A 25,281-nucleotide genomic window follows, 5' to 3' on the forward strand; every position below is an offset into this window, starting at 1 on the left:
TCAAAGTCACTGGGCCTCATGTTTGCCCATAGCTTAAAGTATGTCTAAGAACCTGCACCTGCAGTTATTGCTTTGATTAAGCGCCCCCTGGTGGTGGATTTTAAATACTTTACATATATAATATATAAACAAATAGACAAACACACTCTTGAGCTCAGGTTGAAATAGGAAATAGTTTCTCATATTTATTTAGGAAATAGTTACATAAAATATAGCATTAAAGTCTGGTGTAACAGACAAAATTGCACACAGTAATAATAATAACAATAACATTAATAATAATAATAATAATTACCAAAGTAACACTGCTGGTAACCATTTCTCTTTACAAAGGAAGCAGGAACATTTAAGGAGAGAGGTGAAGCATGACAATCACACTACAGTCTGACAGTACAAAATGTGGGTATAAATACTGGACATCTAGAAAAATACACAAGTCCTCTTCAGACTCTCTTCATACAATATTAACAGTTTCATAGAAAAAATCGAAAACACGCACAGTCGGCTCTGTTGATTAGCACCAGCTGGTCAGATTCCAGATAGAGATTTGGCATAATAACTTCACCTAAAGTTCAAATATGTCTTTAAAATAAAGTGATAAAATATTTTAGTATTAGCTCTTATTGATCAAAATAAAGATTTATTTGAAACAAGAACCCCTAAAGAATTCCTTAAGAAAACATACATGCCATTTCAAACAGTAGACGTAAAACCTTGGTTGACTGATTGGCAAACAATTTACACCTTTTGTCTTTTCTTTTTTTTCTCATTTGCATATATCAATCAGCAATGCCCGTTCTGATATTAACTTATAGCAGTTCCTATTTACAACATCATATACACCTATGAAAGGAAAACTGAGGTTTGGAGAGTTAAGGTAAGCTATGCTACATAAGCATTTTGGATTTTTGCAAGAAGAGCCCCCCCCAAAAAAGCAAGTTTTTTTTGTGTTGTTGACAGTTTCCTGATGGCTGCATTTTTTAAGTTCTTACAATCTACATCAGTCCAGTATGTTCCCTGAGCTACCGACAATGAAACTGGTTAATCAAGCAAAAAAAGAAAAAAAAAAAAAAGCTGGTTGTTTTGTGTGCCTTTGTACCAGGCAGACAGAGATCTCTGGTTAAGGCCATGTTTACACGACAGCGATTTCAGCTGAAAATGGTCACCTTGGTTGGGTTGAAACTTTAAAAAGCTTTGAAAATGGTACCTTCGGTAATATGTACTTCACTTGTTAAAACACCATGCACATGCACCGGAAGGCTAAAGTGGATGACAACAACAATAGAGGACTCCTGAGCTCGGTTTGCGTTGCCTAATCCCAGTCAATTTTCTTTAAATTTTCTGTCTGTAAAGTTGAAGTTGAGCTGTAACCCACCTCATTAACTCTGCAAACAAATGTTTGTACATTACCCATTTTTGTTTACGCCTCACCAGGTTGTTTTTTATTAAAAGTCACACTGCCACCTACTGGGCTGGCATGTTAACTACAACATTTTAGTCAGACCTGTGTCATCTAAACCAGCAGTACTCCACTGGTGGGTCAAGACCCAAAAGTGTGGGATTTTATTTTGAAGGAAATGTCTTCATCTCTTTGTTCCAAACTTATTTGTTCTATTTCAATTCCAAACTGCTCAAGTTTATATTAAAATCAGTAGTTACGACTGAAAAATATAAGAAATATGGGTCCAGTTTGTCATTAAGATGGTTGTAGTGGGTCCTGACACTGAACAGGTATGTCAGAACTCAAAAATAGTGCAGTTTTCAGCTGGTCAAAAATGTTGACCAAGTGTTAAAAAGTCTATGAAGCGCTGTCTCGACGGGCTTATTTTGATTGGTTTCTTCCTTCATGTCTTTTGAGGTCCAAACTGCTTCATTTTTCATTAAATTGATCTGACTGATTGATCATTTAGAGAAATTTTGGTTGCAAATTCTTAATGAAGGAGATGGTTGACGAGGCTAGTTGAGAACCACAAAAATGTTGTCACAAAAAAGAAACAGACTCACTTGCATGCAGGGCCTGTTTACATGACAATTCCAGCTGAAAACAGTTAACTTTTTTCACAATTTTGCTGTCCATTCACACGGAAAATGCTCGAAAATGTCCAATTTAAAAGTAGGTTCCATTTTTCATTTTTGCCGATCTGTGTGCAGGTTATAGTGTTAGGGTTAGGCATTCTAGGGAAAACAAAAACTGATTGCATATTCAATACATAATTACTTTTGAAAAGGTGGCATTTTAAAAAATTCAATTTTAAACTCAGTTTGCACAACGATTTCAACCAAAAATGGTGAAGTTTTTTGCTTTTTGGCTGCAACCCTAACCCAAATGCGTTTCAGGTGCCTAAAAATGCAAAGTTTTGAAAATTTGTACCATCTTTATTGTCATGTTAACTGGCGATACGCAGGTCTTCTCAAAAACTAGACCTTCCACTTTTGCTCTTGATGGTTCAACTTGTTAGTAAAACTGAAATGGGTAGACTACAACAAAAATGGCAAAGTCTTAACATTTTTTTAAATCTTTGTTTTTTTAAGGTCCCTTTGAGTGGTGATCCCATCTCATAAGATGTTCAGACATTCCTCAGTTTGAAATTTTTGCGTTCGGTTCTGTAGAAGAGTACGAATGCATGCCTGCTCTTGGCACACTTCCTTCAACAATGTCCATTTTGCAAATCCATATGCATGGTGCGTGAAATAAGTGAATTTTTCCTAATACAAACAATAAAATGGTTCCATTTTCATGAATCGTTTTTGCGTTAACATGACCTTAGTGTATGTACCATGTGGAAGCACAGCAAAGCTTGAATCGTGCCAGTTGACATAAGAAAATTTGCAGCAAAAGCACATTTTCAACATTTTTTTTCTGTTTGCCCTTATCCTGCTTTAAACTAGGGATGTACGACATCTCAGAGCCCTGATACCAGCCCATCACAGTTTTATCGGTAAATATCAGTATCAATGCATGTGTCTGCAATATGAAGCATGGACTTAAAAATGTTACACGGTTTCAGAGGAAGACAACACATTTGCAATGGGTTATGAACTTTTAGACACAATTTGAAATAATCAGTATGAGAAGAAGGAAATTATCAAATATCATGCATCCTTACTGGAGATAACACAACGACAAGAACTGATTTTAACTTTCAGATGAATTAAAATGGACAAAAATTAAGAAATGTGATTTGTGATGTTTTAAAAATATTGCTTAAAACCGGTAGAAAAAGACAAATGAGTTGTTGACGTCTAATTTTCGGGCAACAAACTTAGCAGCAAACATAAAACGACACCTTAGGTTTAAATCTAGTCTCTAGCAAACAGGAATGCAATTAAATCAAAGTTCTGTTGCAACTTCACAACGTTGCCCATCGGCGTTGCTCATCACTGCTTGGATAATCTTTCACTTTACACTCCTTACAAACTTTGTACAGTAACTCTTACAGTGCAATGATAAGAAGTTCCCCCAGCGTTGGGGGAAGAGGAAACTAAAAATTGCAATGAGACATTGTTGTGTATTGCTGTCAAGTCCACCACACCCAAAGTCAAACTCTTGAAAGTCCAAGTTTGGTATTTTGAGCTTTCATCCTTGTGTCTTTAGCTCTAATAAGTGCTTTGTGTTGTACTTAAAGAGGGTTTCAGGTTTCGAGGCAGGGCTGCAGTCAAGATCAGGGAAGTCCAGATGTTTCCAACAACTGGGAAAAAGTCGGACCATATCCAAGCAGGTTGGGACCAAAGTCAACAAGCCATGTCCTATTGGGGGTTTTCAACTTGAAAAAGATCATTCTTTCCCTTAGGGTCGGGTGAAAGGCTCCACACCACTGTTGGTCTGCTGAACGCTTCAACCAGCCTGTCCATTTTCCAGAATCATTCACAACTGAGAGAAAATGTCCCACGACACCTGACTTAAGACCGAGCTTGGGTGCCAAAGCCCTGCCACCATTCTCGTTGCCCCTACACATCGTTTGAGCCCTGACTGGTGCAGGAGGAGAAGCTGTCATACAGCGAGTCACTGAGAGAACCCACGGGATCCACCCCAGGCTTGCTCGAGAAACTGGAAGAGGAAGGCTCGTCCAGCTTGCAGCAGTCCTCCACACTCTTCCCCGTCTCGACAAGGCAGTCACCTCTGCGGCTGCCCGAGCCGGTGTCCGGGTACAGGCTGCCGCTGCTGGAGCTGCTGTGGTTCAGTTTGTTCAAAGACTCCAAGGAGAAGTCGAGAGATCCTGACTGGTTTGCACTGATGGGCGTCTTCTCCATTGGTATCTCCTTCTGCAGAGGAAAAAAAGGGATATGCATCACTAGGTAGCACAATATGTGTCACGTTAAGGCACCAAATTATACATCTTCACATCTTTACTTACAGTTAAATTCAAAAGTTCCCCTTAAAGTAAGGCTCATTTCATGCCAGTGTAACTTGACCCTCTCCTCTGCTGGGTTGACGGATCTGCTTAGCACAGGGGTAAATCTCATGTTGCACCATGTAACTCATCTTATTTGAGTCGTGCTGCAAAGCAATAAGGCGAACGCCACTCAAGAGGATGATAGCAATCTATACTGGGACTTTAATCGCGCTAAACACCTAATGTATGTCTTGGGTGTTAAAAATACATCACTGGGCATCTGTGCCCACCCACTCCCTGCTATATTAACTGTCTTGTGTGATGCATTATTTCTTTGTAGAGCTGGTGGCAGTCTGCTTTATAAATTGGCATCATCTGAAATATGTTTCTCAGGGGAAATGTTACGGCCAAAGCCACTATCTGTCAACGGCGCTTCATTCAGCAGGAGGATATGATCCCTGATGTGCTAATGATGAGGACGACTACATATTCCTGGAATCCTGACAGTTGAAAAGGTGTTATTTCTAATTTTATCACTGATCTTGATGGCTGCCATGCTGAACGCCGAGCACGACAGCCCTTCAAGGGTACGGACCTCAAGGCAAGTCGGCAACAAAAGCCTGCATTAATTAACTGGCAGATTCTTCGGGACTTAGACTGATTCTTTGCCACATCATTGCTACACTAAAGACCCACGAGTCAAAGCCTGTACCGGGAGAACAAAACAACACAGACAGCTAAAAATAGTCCTTTGTTTTCAGGATGTGCCAACTAGTTCAGTGACCTCTACTGTAAGTCTCAAAATGCACTTTAGGGAGCTCGTTATGGAACCAATCAGCTTCAAAATCCCTCCTCCGAGGCTGCAAACAAAATTCTCCTGGTATCTGCATTTTCCTGCAAGCCATTCCAGCCAGAGAGAACACTTATCTACACAGGTATTTATTGCAGAGGTAAGTACACAGAGGAATAGCTGGGGGGTCTAAGCAACCTCTTGGGAAGCTCTAAATCTGGAAAGTTTTGCATTTTGCTGTGAGGTGCATCTCCCCTCAGACCTGCATCCAAGATGTTGGAACACATTTGCATGACTGCATCAGTCTAGAGTGTTGTTAGAGTGTTAAAAACTCTGATTTAACTTTTGTAAGTTGCCAAACCTGCATATGCCAAAGTGCCAGAAGGGAAACAATTGTTTCCATGCAAGTCTAAGACCTTTACCAAGTAAATTACTCTGGGCGAAAGAACTAAGAAGATTAATAATGCTGTTGCCCTCTGCCAATAGGTACAGTCGTCAACAATCAAGACCTCTAACACCACTTGATCTTGAATTATCGGGGCATTTCTTTAAACGTTATGAAACAGATTGGGTAATATGAGTCTGAAAGGGTTGTCAATCAAATTGCCAGCTCACAGTAACCTACCTGAGAGCCATCTGCCATTATTTGACCTTAAGTACATTGTCTTAAGCTCAACAGTGTATATTTTTCAGAACTGTTTGATTTTTTGATGACTGTTGAAGAGGGAAAAACCTTTGTTATGTATGTCCCCTGGCGACAGATGCAGTAATTAGAAGGATAGCTGAGGTGGGGCAATGTTTCCTTTTATTTATTTGTATGTTTGTAAAGCACTTTATACTATATTGCTTTCTATTGAAAGTGCTATATAAATACTTCCTGTCCATATTATTTGGTGAAATTATTCAGAATATTAAAAATCATGAAAACTGGTATCTCATTGGAACTAAGATGTATATTTTTCACAACTATTTCAATTATTGATGACTGTTAGAGCTGGAAGAAACCTTTACGATTGTATGTCCCCAAACATGCCAAATCCACACAAGGCTAGATCATTGGGGCCATTCAAGCCTTACAAAGCAAAAGGTGACCCAGAGAGGGTTTAAAGTGGGATTGCCCATTGCCAATAGCTTTGGTTTGCCATTATAAGGCCTCTACCATAATTCCATTAAGTATAAAAGAGGCCTTATAACAGTATACAACCCATATATTTATGTTGGCATATAACAGTAGATCATCTGCATAACGATTAACCAAAAAAGCAAAACACAGGTCTTGTGTGTTTTTTTGCTTTTTGTTTCTTTTCTTTTTTCTTTGAAAAATGGACTTAGTGTCTTTTCAAAGTATTTAACCTGTATGTTGGTATAAAATAGTACATCATCTGTATAACAATGAACCAAAATAGCACTAAGTATCACAATGGCATTGATTTATATACATATTTTTTGTATTTTTTAAATGATCTTAGTTTAGAATGACTGTGAAAGTTAAAAAAAATAATAGTGTCCTAAGTTGCACTTACATGCCAGTATGCCAGAGGGCTTACTACCACATGCAATGTTTCAAAGGACATTTAAGGTCCATTCAAGGTTTACTACTTTTACCAGGGCAGCTACAGGAGTCATTGAGGCCGGAGGAATCCTCTCTTCATAGGTGGGCTTTGAATGTTTATGACATTATAGCTCAAATCCACAAAAGCAGCATAGACTTTCAGATGTTGTGGCTGATGGAGACGGTTTTGAAGGTGTGAGTAGGTGTCTCTTAACTCTACCTCCTTCCAGCTCTGCATCTAGATGCACCTACACCAAAAAAAATCTGGTGCATAATGACTCTTTAAAATAAAATTCAGATGTATTTTCCATTACTGTCTTACCAAATTTGAAACCTAACAATTTCAGGACAAACTTGATGGTTTTACAAACTGTTCTCCAACCATATGACATATTTTCCCCTCCTTCCATAATGCATTCTGACAACTTCTACATAAACAGCAAGTTTTGCGCTTTGCTGTACCTCAGGCTTGATGTGTAGGAGGAGAGAGCACAAACAATAGCGAAAGGTTGTTCTCAACAGTGTTCCTCTCGGGCCTCACGCTTTGTCGTTTCCTCTCCTACCAGCTAGCTAATTGCATTCACCTGCCAACCCAGGTGTAAGCCATTCTGTGATTAAGGAGCTGGAATGAAACCACCAAGACTCAGAGCACAGATAGCCAAGTATGAGAACTATTTGTACAAGAAGCAAGACAAGCTGGAGGAGGAGAGAATCATGTCTCAGAAGCAACATGTCTAATGAGTGCTTACAACTGCTTTATTGAAGCTTCTTTCTTCAAAACTTGAAAGCTTGAACTACAGGAGTATTTCTTACCAACGTTAAAACCAAAAATCCAAAAAAATAAATAAAAAAACCATTTTATGTGCACTTGTGGCCTTTTCTTTTGTGGGTGCAATCACAATAAATTTGTAAGGAAGACAGAAAAGAAAGAAAAGTTGAAAGAAAATATGCCCAAAGGTGACATCTGACTCTTGGCTGATATAAAATGTTAATTAGGTTTTTGTCTAAGCGGAGGTTAAGCCAAAATGAAGCACAGGTGTTGCATTCAGATTAGGATTCTACTTCAACACCTACATACTACATCACTTAATTTTATTTCACATAACAGTCAGTCATGGAAAACCATGTTTTATAGCCTTAGGAAATGCAGGAGAGCGTGATGTGATGAGTATCCATGATTAGAAGAGCTTTGTGACAGTGAGAATCAGTCTTTAGATTCTGAGTTTCTCCCTGAACTCCTGCTGTACATCTGGCTTTAGACAGAAGCAAGAAGAAAGATGAGGACAGGCTGTCTTATCGCTGATTGGATTTGATTTTGAAGGAACACAATTACCAGCCGATCGAACCTTCCCGGTGCAAGTTCTCTGTACCACCTGCGGGGTCAGCCAAAATGATGGCTGCACACGTAAACTGAGGCTGCAGGCGGATGCCTCAGTGAGAGCTTCCCACTTGAAAACACGAGGGGCTAAATCGACAATTGGTTCTGCATCACATGTCAGTAATAGGATGTTGAAACTACAATGGAGTTGAGAGCTCACAATAAAAGCTTATCAGAAGGGTGTTTTATTTCCTCTTCTTTTCCATCTGTGAGGCTTTCTTTATTTTTCTTGTTCCTTTATCCTGTCATGTGCATAAGTTTTAGCCATGTAGAGCAAAAAGGATTCATAATGGGGCCCAACATGCCACAACCTGAGGCCAGACATATGTTGACAAACGTGTTGATCAGTAGCCAAGTTCAAGCTCAGTGGCATCTCTTTTGTACACCACTGGTGATACACTAAGAGACCACCAGTGGTTTTCAGGCCCCTGGGACATCCCCGGCGGCTCATGGCAACCCTACTACTTGCCTGGACGGTAGCCTTGGCCATGCTTGCTCACCACATCCTCCCCTTACTCCACTCTAAAGGTGTAGACTTTTAATCTTAACAGATTATTTTCCCATGCCCCCTGATAATATGCAAGGACATCCAGAGCATGAGCTGGGTTGCGTCAATCCTCCTTCCCACCTAATGGTGTCCTTAGCTCACTCGCCACATCTAAGCCTAGTTTTTGGCCTAAGCATGCCTAAAAGTTCTGCACTGTAACCCCTAAGGTTTTAAATTAATTTAAAATCACAGTTTTGATTTGTTTCAGCTGTTCTTTAGGGTTCCATTAAGTTGTATAAATTTTTTGATAGTGGCAAAGTTCACGATTTAGACCAGTGGTTCTCAGCCGGTGGGTCGGAACCCAAAAGTAAGTCATAGGGCTGTCCTGAAGGAAATCTTGGAAAATCTGGCACACAGTCCATGATGTAACGAAATCTTCTATTCTGTTTTTCCAAATAACAAGTATTTTTGTAGCTTTTTTAAAAGATCTAAACTTTTTAAAAATCTTTTTCCATATATGGTAGAACTTCAATTTTCAGGAGTGGGTTGCAATTGCTCATTGAGGTGGTGGTGGTGGGTCCTGAGGCTAGACCAGTTGAGAACCTCCAGCTTAGACCATCTACCTAAACTTTGTTCTGTATGCTATGTCAGTAATAGATTGGATTAGTAGTCCCAGTTGATCAGGGACTGATCATTATCAGCCAGTGGCAAATGCTCATTTGGTAGAGCATTTGCCCGTGTGCACAAACTGCAATTATCAATGCATTGGTCCCATGTTTAAATTCCAATTCTGACACATTTTGGTGCATGTCCACTTTCTCAATATTTATGGTCTTTCTTCTGCTATCCTATCCAATTAAGGCCAAAGCCCCAAAAATCTTGAAACAAAATTGTCATGGGTAGATCACGGTGCATGCTACTAGATATGATAGGAGTTTGTTGTCCCACAGAGTTAGAAGTTTGTTCTATCACTGATCTGTGCCTTTGGCCCATTTTAAGTTGGCCCACAGAAAATTCTATAACACAAGTGAAAAATGGCCCCAACTAAAACATAAGGCTCATGCTTGACTTTGGCATGTATTTAATCTGTTTTCTTATTGAATGAAAGTATAGTGTTGTGTTACCTTGGGGGCTCGTCCTGGATGGTAACACAAAACTGTACTCATCTATACTTTACTATACTTGCACTAGGCAGGGCAACAGTGCAAATCCTGTAAACAAACATTTTGACAGGATAATCTATTGATGTGACAACGCTGTACATTTTCTGGTACATGGAGCATCATTCTCATTCTGATCAGGGCCAACCAGGGCTTAAATGAAATCTGATAGGCCTTCTTAAAATTCTTTAAATGATTAGCTACTTGCATTGTTAGCCATTTAAGCACATCCAAACACTTTTGTGCACTAAATTAGACTGGATTTTCTGACTTTAGTATCATAAAGGTGGGGTATATGAAAAGTGGCCCCACTATCCTCATAACTCTTGAAAAAGTTTGGACACCCCTTGTCTAGCGTATAGAAATGGATTCTAAAGTTGATTTTACTAGGCCAAAATTACAAATTTGTCTCCTTATTCAATGGCAGGTTTTGCATCACTGGCTCGACTGCACTGTGCTGGCTTGGACTGCCATCATTCTGACAACAGCTCAAGAGAAGAACATATTCCTACTGTTGATATTCATTTGTACGCTGATATAGTTTTGGTTATCCAGCGGCCTTATTTCAAATTACATGTCAACTGAAATGTCCCCACGCCATGTAATCATTGCTCAAGGAAACAAGCTGTTCCAGGCTCTCAGGGACGCTGTGCATGCTGATGTTTCTGACTGCTGTTGTTAGGACCCAGGTCACATAGACCTCAGGAATCCCTCTAACTTCAGCGATGCAACTTCTTGGCACAAGCTGTTTTCCTGCAGCAGTTTCTTTCTCCTTCGTACAAAAGATGAGAGAATAGAAGAGAAAGCATGCAGGAAGGGAATGAGAAAAGTTTGGGAAGGGATTTCAAGGAAGGACAAGAGAAAACTGTTTGGACCAGAAGTCAACCAAGAGGCGCAGTGGCTAAATAGAGAGAGGCAAAACTGAAAGGAAGACGAGGGGAGACACGTGGGAGAAAGAGAGACTCGGAGGAAGGAGAGGATAGAAGCAGAAGGGGGCGGAGGTTCGCCGTTAGCAGGGCTGTCAGGTGCTGTCAGAATGATGAATGGGAGGCCAGCGCGGGCTGTGAGGGCTCTGATGGGAGCCGCTGAGCTTTACATCACTCTCCTGAGTGTTTGTGAAAGGTTATTAAAGGCGCTTAAATCACCACGCTCTGACACGGGGCCCACTACCAGCCACCAAACTTCCCCAAAAGTGCCGGCAATGACAACGTGCGCAGAGTCGAAAGATCCAGAGTCGAGGAAAGACAAAGGAAAAAAGCGGCGGCTCAGGTGCGGACATGTACTAAGAGGGGTTGAGGAGGTGATGACACGCAGATGGATCGTCTTTAAGAAGAAATAATGTAGGGTAAATGGGTTCAACAGCAGTCATCCATCATTACAGCTGGTTCACAGTTCAGCAGTGAGGTTATTGTCAAAATCAATACCAACTTTGGCTCAAATTGGAAGCTTGGAGAGAGGAAAACCACTACTTTTACTTGCTGATTTTCCTCGTTTCTTTCCAGCATTCCTGATGTCAAGCTTTCTTTGTTCCTCAGCCATAAACTCCTTATTTCTATTCTTATATCCAGACATCTGTCGGACATTTTTTTAAGTCAGCTAAAGAGCAGTTAAAATACACTTTCTGTGTTGGCAGAGCTTATTTTAAAAGAAAAAGGTTTAAAGAGTGGGTTTTAGACTGAAAGGACTTGACAAGGTATTGATTTTTGCTGTGATTAATGCACTCACTTTCCCACTCATACAGTGGGGGGAAGCACTGCAGAAAGTGTCAAGTTTAGCTAAAGTCCATTATGTAGGGAATGATGTCCAATAAGGTGGCCATTATGAGGAAATAATGAACAACGTGTGCCCTGGATGGTTGTCATTGGACAAACAGAGCTGTCTTACAGCCTCTATCCATTACAAAAACAGCAATTCTTCCATTTTCCTTTGTCACTCGCATAGATATGATAAAGGAACTAGACCTGAAGTAGATTCACAAGGCACTGGGAGCATCCTATTCAATATATACTTTAGTCTCTTTCTCTTTTTTCACTACAGAGAGCTTGTTTGTTCGTTTTTCTAAGCAGAGAGTGATGCATTCATATCAAATTCAAAGTGAGAGATTTACTTTATGATGACGACTGTAAGATTTATTATTCAAAAGAACGTTGCACTGCTACCTTAGTGTGGTCTAAAACTGTAGCTGAGAGGGAGAAGACATCTTCAGACTGCTTATTCCAAAAAATACACTGTTTAACACTGTTAAGAAACATGCAGGAGTGCATGTACAAAATGACTCACGCAAATCCAATCATCTTTAGATAGTGTGACCTCATTTACATTTTTCAGTAAAGGTTAACAATTAAGCTCGGTAAATAGACTTTAGCTTGTAAAAGTGCAGTTACTTTAATAAAATTTACTTCAACATTGTTCTGCTTATCCGTGGCTGAGACTCGGCAGTAGCAGGCTAATCAAGTCAAACTACATATCTCTTTCACAAGGGACATTTTCCAGCTCTACCTGGGGGTTTCTGAGGCGTTCCCTGGCCAGATTTGAAAATCATCCCTCCAGCGAGTCCTCGGTCTACCCTGTAGTCTCGTCCCAGTTGGATGTGCCCGGAAGACCTCCAAAGGTAGGTGACCAGGAGGCCTCTGAAACAGATGCCTGAACCACATCAACTGAGCAGAGGCTCTACTTCAAACTCCATCCAGATGTCCTAACCCTATCTCTAAGGCGAAACCCAGCCACCCTCCTGAAGACATTTCATCCACTTGAACTTGCAGTCTCATTCTTTTGGTCATTACCTAGAGCTCGGGAAGAAACAAAGATTGACCGGTAAATTGAGAGCTAACAAGGCCCTGAGATAATTGAACTCCTTCACTTGAGGCAAGTACTCACAGAAGGCCCAATCCATCGTTCTACGGAAGAAAACCCTGGCCTCGGACTTGGCAGTGCCAACTGCTTCACACTCAGCGACAAACCGCTCCAATGCCGGCAGTTTTTTTTTTTTTTTTTTTTTTTTGCATCTTCATGATAAGCTCAATCTTATAAAAGTTAGTCGTGGAGTTCCTCAAGGTTCAATACCTGGCCAACTTATATTCATCTTATAGGATTGCCTATTTTGGCTTATACAACAAAGAAATACTCCATAATGCTTCATTGCTATGCAGATGGTACTCAACTTTACATATCAATGAAGCCAGATCACACCAATTGAACTGCATCAATAAACATAAATAGCATTAATTTCAGACCTAAATCACATTACCATCAACGCGCCAGTGCTGGCAGCTCTTGTCGACAAAGTGGCAAAGCCTTAAAAATAAAAGCACCACAATTCACAAAAGGGAACTGAAAACAAAAATAGTTATTCACAAGTAAATATTTTACTGATGTAGATGGAAAGTGAGTGTCCAAGGCTGAATGATGTGACAAGATATCAAGATAAGCAAGTAATTCCTGAGACTACAGTCCTATAAATATGGTTAGTTATCTTACTTAACAACTGATGTTATTTTGCCATAGATTACATGAAGAACAGGAAGTTTTATTGTAGTTTTTAAGAGATGAGTGTTATTAAGAAATAACACAACCAATCAGAATAGAGTAGTATCCCAAACTATTGAACATTTTTCCTGCAGAAAAGGTTTTAAGATGAATTTTAACCTGATTTGTCACATACGCTGTCAATTCAAGTACATAAGTAGAATTTCAATGTTGTAACTTGGCATGTTGGGTCAACTTTCAGCCCCGTTATGCTCTAACGAGTAGTTTCATCTGGTATTTTTAGCAGTCATGTGTTCAAGTACATCAAATCCAGAAGTCCAGTCGCTGTAAGCTGCTTTGACAGGACAGAGCATGATGCGAGGTTGTTTTGGGAGTTCATCTCTTGACCTCTCATTTCCAGTCCCCGCTAAAGGCTACGGGCTACCCCTCTACCATCAGAAACGTAGCCTAGCGCATCCAATTAAATGACAGACAGGTTTGAGGATGAGATAAACACAGCTCGGCTGTTGTCTCCTGCTCTTGTCAGTGAATGGAGTTGTGCTTGCAGCTTGGTTGCACAGCGCTGACTCTCTCTGCTGGGACTCGTGAAAGATCGAACACGGAGAGAGCCCTGCTTCTCGTTCAAGTGGGAACCATCGATCTAGCTTTGTTTAAGTGAGAACCTCGCCTTGTAGGACAACATCATACATGTTTGAAATGCTCTTCAGCTCAGGGAGGTCAGATGGAGTCAACAATGAAAAACTGCAGAGCTTGCTGGGATTTAGCTGTTCTGCTTGCAAACATTCAGCTAAATTTATCCCTTTAAAGTATAAAATAAAATAAATCTGAGAAATTCTGCATAATTATTCTAATTTATGGATGTACTTGTGCAAATGCTCCATATCTGGTCCTGGTGGTGAGCTCCAGAAGGACACCAAAGGTCAAAAAAAAGCACACACTGAAAAAATCGAGGTTTCTTTCTCTCGTCTCATACACAATTGTGTTTTAAGCTTGTGTTGAGTCAGATGCTTTTTTCAAAATATGGATTTTTGTGTCAGTGAGAGGAGAGTTTGGCTGTCCCGTAGAGCTGAAGCCCTGCAGGCTGGAGGCCATTTCATGGTCTCTGATTCTCATTTGTCATTCAGCAGCGTTAAATACTAGTAGGCAAATACCCGCTGACACGAGAGGGCGAGACGATCGAAAGCAATTAGGCGTCTTTCTCTATGAAAATCTGCAAACAATTCCAACGTTCAACCAAAAATAAATAAACCTCAAGAGTTAAAGAATTTGTCCGTGCTTTGGGAAATCTTCCAAAAGTAAAGTCTGAGTCACTCCGGCCATTTGAAAGTCTCCTCGCTGAAGACTATGGCTCACAGAAAGGTACAAATTCAATTTATTCATCTTCATGCCTCTGCTGCGAGGAGAAAGAATAATATTCAAACCCTGTCACAGTTTGTGTCACTATCCTGGGTAGAATTTCATTGAGGGTAGAGGCTCACTGCTCGTCACACATATTCTCTTCATACAGAATAAAGTCTCATGAATTTACACCTGGGAGCTGCCTGGAGTTATTACAGGGATCCAACATGTTTGTCATTTCAAAATTCCAGAGCCCAGACTCGGATTACAATTTTGTACAAGATATTTGACATCGGAGCACAATTAACTTCATATTTGTGCCAAAAATATCAAACTTGCATCTTGAACACCAATACAAATGTGTAAAACAGGCCATAAACAAACTGTAAGACTGTCTTTGTTGTGTGCTTTACTGTTCGTCTTTTGGGACTAGGTCTGGTAAAATGACATTTCAATTCCTTTATGACTTCTAAATATGTCAGAACTGATATTTAGTTTCTTATATTACTTGACTGTGCTCTTCTCCTTCAATTTGGCTCCCAATTGTCCCTTCATTGGGAAAATGACACATAAGACAAAGCTGAATCATGCTCTCAAGTTTGTTTGAAAATTTCAGCCACCACGGCATTTTAACTTTGATTACTCTTACAAGAAAGGTTGCACAGCTTTAAAATTATTGGCCAACAAAGCCTTGAACTTTAAATTAACCCCAAAGAAATGTTCAACAAACTTGCACTGTGAAATTTCAAACTAATTTGGATTGTAATTATCAGATTGATCTCAGTTTTTTTGTACCTTAATGATAAACTATGATCACAGCTTTTCCTTCACTTCTTTTCATCTTATATTTATGCTTTTTGGCTAATACAACAAGGAGATCTTCCATAATGTTCCATTGCTATGCAGATGATACTCTATTATACATATCAGTTAAGCCAGAAAACACCAACTGCTAATGTAAACTGTAAGCAAATTTTTGACTAACCAGACCTTAGGACTGGAGTAATTTCTTAAGAAACATTTGTAAAAATCTACACAGAAAACCTTTAATTAAATTTGTTTTGGGTATAATCATCAGCTTGATCTCAGTGTATCTTAGAAAAAATTAGTTATGGAGTTCCACAAGGTTCGGTACTAGGCCCACTTGCACTGTGAAATTTTGAGTTAACCTATGATCAAATTAAAGTTGGTTTTTGAGTTCTTAAAATTGGTTGGGTACATAGTATACATAGATGTCCCATAACATCAACAGAACTGAGGAATCCTAGACATCATCAGAACATTCTAAGATATCACAAAAATGAAGCTATCACAAGAACCCACTAATACCCAGCCAACACAGGAACCCAACCACAAAAACCTGAGACCAGGGGGACTAAAGTTTAAAAGGAAAGTAAAAGTGGGCAATAAGAACTAAAAACATAAAAACCACAAATAAATGTAAAAGAATTAGTTGTTTAGTTTCTCGTAACTACAACACTTGGTTTCCCTGCATGATTAGCTTAATTTTTATGCCTTTGAGCTGGCAATAACAAGGCATGGAAGCATTATTATTTCAGGTCTGACCCTCTGACCATTTGTTTGGGCTTTCTTGAGAGCATGATATCTCAAGAATATACAGAGGGATTTTCTGGAAACTTGACACAAATGTCCGCTCTGACTCAAGGATGCACTGATTAGATTTCACTTTGACATCAAATTTTGTTAGGAAAAATTTTTAAAGAATACATTGACGTTTTGCTACTAAATTTGGCACAAGCCTACCCCTGGATTTGAAGGTGAACTGATGAAATGTGGGGGGTCAAACATAATTATTTTAAGCATTAATCTGACTCAATACACCTAACTAGCTCTGCAGTCCAAACTTTATTATAAAGCATGCACCTTCACTTTTAAAGAAATTAGATTTCTACCTATCACATCTGCTTTTTTCCCCTCTCTTATCCAGACCATACTTTTAGTTAACAGCAGATTCTAAGAGCCAATTAGCAGCACACACTTTACTTCTAAATGAGGATCAAACTGTGCTGCTTCCTTGTTATACCAGGGTGTAATAACTGAAAAATCCTCAATATGAATCAGCAGCATGCCTGCCAAGCATTTTGCATGGGTGAAACCAATCAACTGGGAATAATGAGTTGCATCAACACTCACGCTGAGTCTGTCTCCTGCTTTTCCATCCAGGGATGACTCTTTATGCAACAGGTTGTACTGGGAGATCCTCCTGCTGTCCTTCTCCAGATGTGAAAACACATCATGCTGGTAGTAGTCCATGATTGACAGGGGCTTCTCCACACTGCGTCTCTTCAAGGTCTCCTCATTGCGGTCCACTGTGGATGAAGGGATTTTGTTGTCAGAGTGGAGTTTCATGGGGATTTTGTTAAAATTGGTGTTAATTAACACGGATGATGAAGATTTTAATCCAAACCTGAGTCACTCTTCTTGGTCCTGTTGACAAGGGTCTTCTGAGGTGAGCTCAAGGTGCTTCCCTCAGGTTCGGCCTCTGATTCGCTGCTGCTGCCCGAGTATGTGCACACTTGCAGGGCTCTTTCCTGTTTACATTTTAAAAGACAGAGAGACTTTAAGACTTAGATCAACACTGTTTTTCTGTCAGGGATGAAGGGAACAAAGAACACAAGCAACAAAGAAATCAAGTGAAACAAATCTACAAGTGTAGCTTTGTGCAAAATTCATGAAAGGGATTATTTTTCCCAATGCAGATCCTAAATAATTTCATTTTAGGGGTATACTGGAATATTTTACTGTAAAATTATTCTGTATTAAGATTCAGATACAGCTTTTAATCAATAAATAATAACTATTCTTAGAGTAGCTTTACAAAATAGTTTGATTTAAGACAAGTAAACTGTAAATGGCTTACCCCAGGCATTTCATGTTCTTTGTTTTTGACTTTCCTTTCTGTTTCTTTCTCTTTGCCCTCTATGGAGATGTTACTGCGAGGGGCGCCAAGACTCAACCTCTTCATCCTGATTGCGTCTGAAAATCAGAGACAAGAGAGAAATGAGTTTTACAGTACAGTAAACAGCCGAAAGTGTCTCTCATTCACCACATAGCCACAGAATGTAATGCATACGGACAGTCGGGGGAGGAAAACATCATTTGAATTCTTCCAAAGTGACAATCTTTCCTTCAGCAGACAGTCTGATGATGCGCCATTCAACCGAAACCTGTCCAGCTGCCTACACATCCATTTCCAGTGTATATGAATGCAGCTGCGACAATATCCGAGCTATCAAACATTAATGGTGTCCAGCCTGCCATTGTCCCCAGCCATGACTCCAGGCAGAGCCAATATAACAGCTTTCAGGCCGTCAGTCCTGAATGATAAAGCTTTATTATCATTCTGCCTACTCGTACTGATGCCGGTCTAATTGTCTCTTTTAACATTCAGCAGCATTACAATAACACAGCACTGAAAAATCCGCATTAAGAGACCTTTGCCTCTTTCTTCAGGCGATGCTGCTTTTTCTGGCAGCCTCCAAGCCTCTGGAAATCTGGCTTGAATAAATAAAATCGCATAATATATATCAAAGTTGAGTCTCACTTAGCATTCACTAAAATCTGAGACGAAATAAAAGTTCAAAACTAATAAGAATCCAAGTTCTCACTAGTCCAACTAATGTTGCAGGAGGGCCATTTTTAAGACTACTGGGGTGTGGCCAGTCTCATCTCTAAGAGCCAGCGGTGTGGTTTCACCCTTAAACAACCACAGAAAGAGTCACAAACTGCAACAAAATCCATATCATACTTAGCAGTTGGTATTAACAAACCATTAAGGGTGATATGACCTAGTTTGTTTGCAAAGCTATGGAAGCGATGCAAATCAATGACTCCTAATAGTTAGATAGACCTATAGTATCAAGGAAACTTGATATATAATGCCAAAAATTATTGTCAACTTCCCTCAGTTGGCTTTGACATTGACGTATGGATAACAAGGTTCATCACAGCACCCACTGACTTCAATATTAACCCTTAAACCTGGGTAAAGTTTGGAAATATCTGTCTAACTATGCTAATTCCACACCAATAATAATAGCATGAACTTTGAAGACATTTTGCGGTATGTTTTAGATACTTGAAGCTAACAAACTTGGGTGATGTCAAAACAAGATACTCAACTTTGGCCCTGCCATTGCTGTCCCCCATTAAGGCCCCATATAGATCCGTTCAGATGGGTTTTTGATGAGCTCTTTCAGGGCTCCATACAGGACAGAAATTATTAGATTATAGCCATTTTGCTACTTCTTAAGCACCTTTATGCTGTTTGAATTGGTGGGGACATTTTTACTTCACATATATTCTTCTGGGTTGCCTATATTGACACATTAATCAAAATGCAAGAGCTAGCAATTAGCATACTTGTGCTAAATGCTAAAAAATGCTATCCATATCATACCTTGGAGCTATTATTAACAAGCCATTTAGGCTAACTCTACCCAGTTAGATGCAATGCTAATTGATGGCTATTTAGAGTAAGCTAGTCATATAGTATCAAAGACACTTGACACATAATGCTAAGAATAGATCATCAGCTTCCCTCAGTTGGCTTTGAAATCAACATATGGATAACTGAGTTCATCACTACACCCACCAACTACCCAACTTTGGTCCTGCCATCACTTCATCCATTAAAGACCCGACATGGATCAGTTCAGGATGCTTGTTGACGAGCTCTTTACGGGTTCCATACAGGACCAGTATAAGTAGATTATAGCCGTCTTGCTACTTGCTCAGCACCCATTTGCTTTCCAAACTGGCACACCCATTTCTAGGTCATATATATCCTTCTAGGTTGCCAGTATTGGCCCTGACAGCAATGCATCAATCAAAATGCAAATGCCATCCATTTATTAGCTTGCAATCAGCATACATGTTCAATATAAAGCTAAATGATGGCAGTTTTCTTTTGCTAAGCTATGCGTGCAATGCTAGTCAATGGGTCATCAGCTAAGCTAGTCCTATATTATCAAGGGAAACTCAACATATGTTGCCAAAAATTAATCCTTTACTTAACATTGACAGACAAATTGATAGTGGGTTCATTGTTACACCCATGGACTTCAATATCAAACCACAAACCAAGCTAAACATGGGCGTCAATGGAATTTGGCCATTAGATTCTCTTGAGCTTGGATTCCTGAATGAACTGCAAAGTTTCAAGGTGGATCCTGTAAAATACAGACTAAATATCAGCATAAACTCAGATGAGCTTATGTGGAATTTTGAGACCATTTCTAAATACTATAAGATGTCGATCACCTCCCACACCTCTGTAGAGAAAAATTAAGATTTGGCAACTTTGGCCCTGACAATGGCTTCTCCATGGAAGTCTCCCATTAGTTGGTTTTTAGACTATTGACAAACTCCATATGGAATCGTTTAGTACCTGTTTGCTGTCTAAAAATGGTATGCCCAGCCTTGTTCCATGTATCTCCTTCTGGGTTGGCTGTATGGACCCAAAAAGCAGCACATTTGGAAGCTTTTGTTAAGCCAAATACCAGTTGGTGCCCACCTAAATCATGTACGTTCCATATGGACACTGCCGGCTTAATTGTATGGTTTAAAATTCTAACCATGCTACAATAAATGACATGGTTGAAAGGCTAACGTGTTAGGATTTCCATTGGTTTTAAGATTGTACATCACAATAAAGATACATAAAATATGGTCAGGCTCTATAAATTATAAACCATTGGGAAAACTCAACAAGAGCTTAAAATTATGAGTAGAATTTCTGCCAACATAGCACTAAAGAAAAAATAGATGCAAGCTTATGTCCTGTAAGCAAAAACCCTCTGGTGTTATTGTAGCTTTAATCAGCCATCAGATTGCATCCACTCAACACCTTTCTGTTGTACATCACGTTTAACACCAAGCCACACTGAGCCTTATGATTTATGGCTGTGTTGACATGCTCATCTAATTGCATTTGTTATTTTTTCCTCAGGGTACGGGGAGTGTTAGCGCTTCTTTAAAGCCACAGACGCCTTTGTCATCTCAGCTGAGTATCAGATGTCAGCGTTGATGCATTAGCTTTAGAATTAGCTGAATAAACAAGGTTCTTTTTTTAATCACAGCCCCTAATAAACCAAACCATTTCCTCCTGTCTGCTCGTCTGGAGCCCTTGAGTGCTCAAGGGGAAAATGTATTATAAAAACAGTAAATGTTTTACTTGATTTCTGAAAGGTAAAAACATGCTGTTAAAGGCTTTTAGCGATCTTTATAGACATGTATTTTTCTGCCATTGACAGCAGAACTATTGTTTCTGCCATGTGGTTAAAGTAATAATAACAAACTGGCCTAAAGGGCTGTTACTGATGGGGCCTAAAAGCACACTTAGGAGGATAAGATAAACATCCTATTTCGTATTAATTTGAGATTAGGGAACATTCCTTATGTCAGCCCGTCAAAGTTCATTTTCAAAGTGTGAGCTGATTTCCCGCCTTTTTCGATTTTGGATAGAGGCCTAGCATCTCTCACTAAGGCTTTAAGCTAAGTGCTAACGTCAGTATGACTCATCAAAACTGAGCTACCTTAACCACAACTTTTCAGTTTAATGCAGTACATTTTACATGTTTACAAACATTCACATTAGCCATAGAAACGTAGCAGTTACAGGCAACTCCAGTGCTAACACCTATGTATTTAGCCTCTAACTGAACCAGGCAAGGCTTTAAGCATTACTCTTAAACTTCTATCTATGAAAATATACTCCACGAAAACATAAAGGTTACAGAAAACACCAATGCTAGCACCTCTGTTAGCCTCTGTTTGAACAAATGGTGTTATAAGCCATTGTCAGTATGACTTATCCAAAATGGAGCTAGCTTTGCCACTGCTTTCCTTTTTTACAAGCAGTACTATATTTAAACTTTTATAAAAGCTAAAAATTCGCCATAAAAACATCAAATTTACAGACTATGCCAATGCTAACACCTCTGTTAGACTCTTATTGAAAAGGCAGGACTTTAAGCTAATGCTATCACTTTCCTGTTTCCCTGTTTTTCCTTGAATTAAGATCAGCATGACTCATCAAAAACTGAGCTAACGTCTTCTGTTTTTTGCGCAAGTATGTTTTACACTTTCATCAAGGTAACAACATACAGAAACCTACGTTCTAGCAATTCTCGAAAAAATGTTAGACTTTTTAAAGGTATACCTGTACCTTGAAAATATTATGATTAAAAACAATATTCAAGCTAGCACATCTGTTAGCCTCTGTATAAATAAGGCAGAGCTTTCCTGTTTTCCAAGCAGTAAATTGTATACTTTTACAAAGGTAATATACCTCAGAAGCATACAAATTACAAGTAAATCCAATGCTATCATCTCTGTTGGGCTCGCAGGCAAAGAAACAAAAAATGACTCATCAAAAACTGAGCTAGCTTTAATGCCACTTTTCTGTTTCTGACCAGTACACTTTATACTGAAAGTAAACTTAAACCTTGAAAAACGTGACAATTACAAACAACCCCAAAGCTAGCACATCCTCTATTTGAAAATGGCAGGGAGTTATGCTAAAGTAAACATAACTCATCAGAACCTAGCTAGCTCGCCTGTTTTTCCAGATGGAATACGTATACACAAAGTAAACAATAGCCTTGTAAACATAAAAATTACAGACAACTCTAATGCTAGCACCTCTGTTAGCCTCTATCTAAACAAGGCAGTGCTTTAAGCTAATTTTCAGCTTTAAAAGTTTAACTAGCTTCCTTGCCATTTCTCTGTCTTGTTGGCAGTCTGTTTTGTTTGACAGAAATACTGTTAGTAATATTTAATTCCTTCTATACAGGTACACATCAACATTTAAAACAAGATTTTCAAGGGTCAAAGGGTCAATCCTAATGCTAACAGCTCTTTTTCTTTACATAGAAAAGCTTTAAGTTAGGTGGCAATGACAACAGGTGGTATCAAAAACTGAGCTAGCTGTCCAGGTTATTTGTAGACTTGTTTGAAATAGATTACCTTAGTTAGTTTTAAATTTTTCTGTGGCAAAGAATTCGACGAGTCAGTCCCAATGCTAGTATGCTGTTAGCCTCTATAAAACACAGTAGCCCTTTTAGCTAAGTGCTAGTTTTAGCATGCAAATATACTTGCCAAACAGTGTTTTTGAAGTAAACAAGTTATGGTTAAATATTGTTAGCACATTGGCATGCTAATATTTGCTAATTCTAAGCCAAAGTAAACCAGACAAAACATCAGTAAATTCTTGACTCACCTGAAGTTGCTAGCTTGGGCAGGCGGCTCTGGTTATCTTGCGGGTTGTTGCTGCACATCACAGTGGGGTCGGACAGGGAGTGACCCAAGCTGGTGGGAGCATGCAGGTGGGATTTTGGGAGGGAAGGCACTTTCACATCAGGTTGTGAGGGGTCTGGGTGAGAAGAGGGAGGCTCGCGATCAAGCTCGGAGGAGCCGGCGGTCACCGCATCGGGGCTGGATTCAGATTTGGGGATGTGGCGACCGCTGGCCCGAGTGACTGAATCGGGGAGGGGGAAGGTGCCGATCCCGCTGTCCAGAGTTCTCATCTGACAGCCGGAGCCTAGAGTGACAGGGAGAGGATTGTGACGTCTGGGAGAAGCAGGGAACAATGAGAAAGGAGAAGAAAGGAAGGCTTGGATTCACATGCAACGGAAAGGGTTGTGAGTAAAGAGGGCGTCTGAAGATGTAACCAGTGGGAGAAGAGAGAAAAGACAGCATTTTTATTTGATTTTAAGTAATGCAATCTCTTGTCTTTGTTTCCCTTCTGATCTCATCCCACTATTAGAGACTCAATTGAAGCATTTGTAGCAACAGATTCTAATCCGATCTGACACGAGGAAGCACCTGCTGCCAGCCATTCTGAGCAAAACACACAACTGAGCTACATCCCGAGGACATGTTCCTCTGATTCATCGGGGTGCATGCTGGGTCGTAATCAGCAGAAACGACAGCAAGCGGCAACAGATGGACGTCATTTGGAAAGCACAGTTTGCAGAGCCTTGACTCAGGCTTGAACAGATGGACGGCCATTCAGCTCGGCCCAGGTCCTTGTAACTGTGAGCGCTAATGGCCGACACTTACAATTATGTGTGGTTCGCAACTTTTTGCTGAATTTGTGAAAGAGAAAAGACCTGTCATGTTTCTTTCTGTTGTTTTTGTGAGCTGCTTGGGTCGAACTCTTTCCTATTATGTTCTATCTTCCACTGTTGGCCTTGGAGACGGTGAATCCTCCACAGGTCTGTCTCTTAAAAATATTATATGAAAACTGACATATTTGCAGAGGTGGATCGATACAGACAGGCTCTGCTTCTCAACCTTATAGCTTCGTCTCGGCGGGATGCCTAAGCACAAACACTGACTCGTCATGTGTATTTGCTTCCATGAATAAAAGTTGGCTCTATACTGTCAAGCTTTACAGTCGAGTTTCAGAAGAGTTGCAAGGAGGGTAAGGGCCAAGAAGAGAGGATCGGTTCATTCCTATGAACATTTATTCTTATGCCTGAGTCAGACGCTCGAACTATTGATCTGGTTTTTCTTTGGAAAGCCTACAAGAACGTCTCTTGGCGCCATTAGCCAAGCATCGAGCTGAAATCTTCTCTGAATGTCAAAATCCTGTCGATAAACTTATAGATGCAGCAGCTAAAGGAAGAAATGTATTTGTGTTTGGGTGTATATTCACAAAAACCTGACGTCAATGCACTTGTTTACGTGTCTTTGCACTCAGAAGCCGTGAAAGTGACTCTGCAGCGTTTGCATGTGCACGCACGCCATGTTCAAAGGACAGATGGCCTCTGTTTTTTACAAGTCCCTCGAGGACAGTTATTGCAAAACAAGTCAAACAAATCAAAGTTTCCAACAAGAGTGATGTAAAGAACACACGTGTGCTTATTTGTGAGTGCAAGAAAAAGGAATGTGGACACAGCCATAGATTACACGCCTGTATAATTGAATGCCAAGCCTCACTGGTTCAAAATGCCCTCTATAACCAAACCATAACAAGGTCCACAGTAATTCCACCCAGAGGCAGCAAGGACAGGACATAATCCAGTTTTTCATGGGCTCCCTATCATTTCAGAACACCACCTCCAGGGTTTGAAGGGAGAAAGCTGGTTTGTTGACACCTTTACTGTGTTAAAATGGGTTTTATACCAAGAGGAGATATCAGAGAGAGTCGTCTTTATGAGCTTATGTTGGATATGTGTAGAGGCAAAAAGATGAAAAGGAGTGAAGATTGACATAAATTGTAATCTCTTTGAACCATTTCCAGTCTTGATTCACACATTATTTTAGCTCATGGCTTCATTTTGGCATAAAAATGACTTATATCAATCATACATTTCTGTGTATGTGATTAAAGAAAAACTAAATTAAGGCCATGTCTTTTAGCCAAAAACCACCATATTTGAAATCGAAGCATGCATATTCTACATATAGTGCAGGGGTGTCCAAACTTTGGCCTTGGGGCCAAATGCGGCCCTTTGTCCATTTTTAACTGGCTCGCAGCAAACTCTAAAACATACATGAAAAATGGCCCACATTACAACATTCTGCTTGTGCTTGACTGTAAATTTTATCAGTTTTACTTATTGACAGACAAGAACATTTTTGTGTCACCTTGGGGGCTCGTCCAGGAAGGTAACACAAAACTATACTCTTCTGCCAATAAGAAAACCCCCAAAAATTATAGTTTGTGCAGATGTTATGAATTAACATCTGTGGTAATTCTGTGGACAAACATTTTGACATAACAAGT

At 39.8% G+C, this 25,281-nt stretch overlaps 1 protein-coding gene across 3 annotated transcripts in view; it reads right to left on the bottom strand.

Moving 5' to 3' along the window:
- Positions 1-232: 232 nt before the first annotated feature.
- The window catches only part of LOC121506286 (nck-associated protein 5-like), a 265,350-nt gene continuing 240,301 nt past the window's right edge, over positions 233-25,281 (bottom strand). For all 3 annotated transcript variants that reach the window (XM_041782019.1, XM_041782017.1, XM_041782020.1), the window contains 5 exons: positions 22,768-23,088; positions 17,407-17,522; positions 16,954-17,077; positions 16,680-16,855; positions 233-4,263 (listed from right to left, as the gene is read on the bottom strand). In XM_041782019.1, the coding sequence (XP_041637953.1) occupies positions 3,949-4,263; positions 16,680-16,855; positions 16,954-17,077; positions 17,407-17,522; positions 22,768-23,088 (1,052 nt within the window). In that variant the 3' untranslated portion in view covers positions 233-3,948. The remainder of the gene's footprint in view (positions 4,264-16,679; positions 16,856-16,953; positions 17,078-17,406; positions 17,523-22,767; positions 23,089-25,281) is intronic.

Source organism: Cheilinus undulatus, linkage group 24 (genome assembly GCF_018320785.1).
Source record: "Cheilinus undulatus linkage group 24, ASM1832078v1, whole genome shotgun sequence".
In the NCBI taxonomy this organism is placed as follows: domain Eukaryota; kingdom Metazoa; phylum Chordata; class Actinopteri; order Labriformes; family Labridae; genus Cheilinus; species Cheilinus undulatus.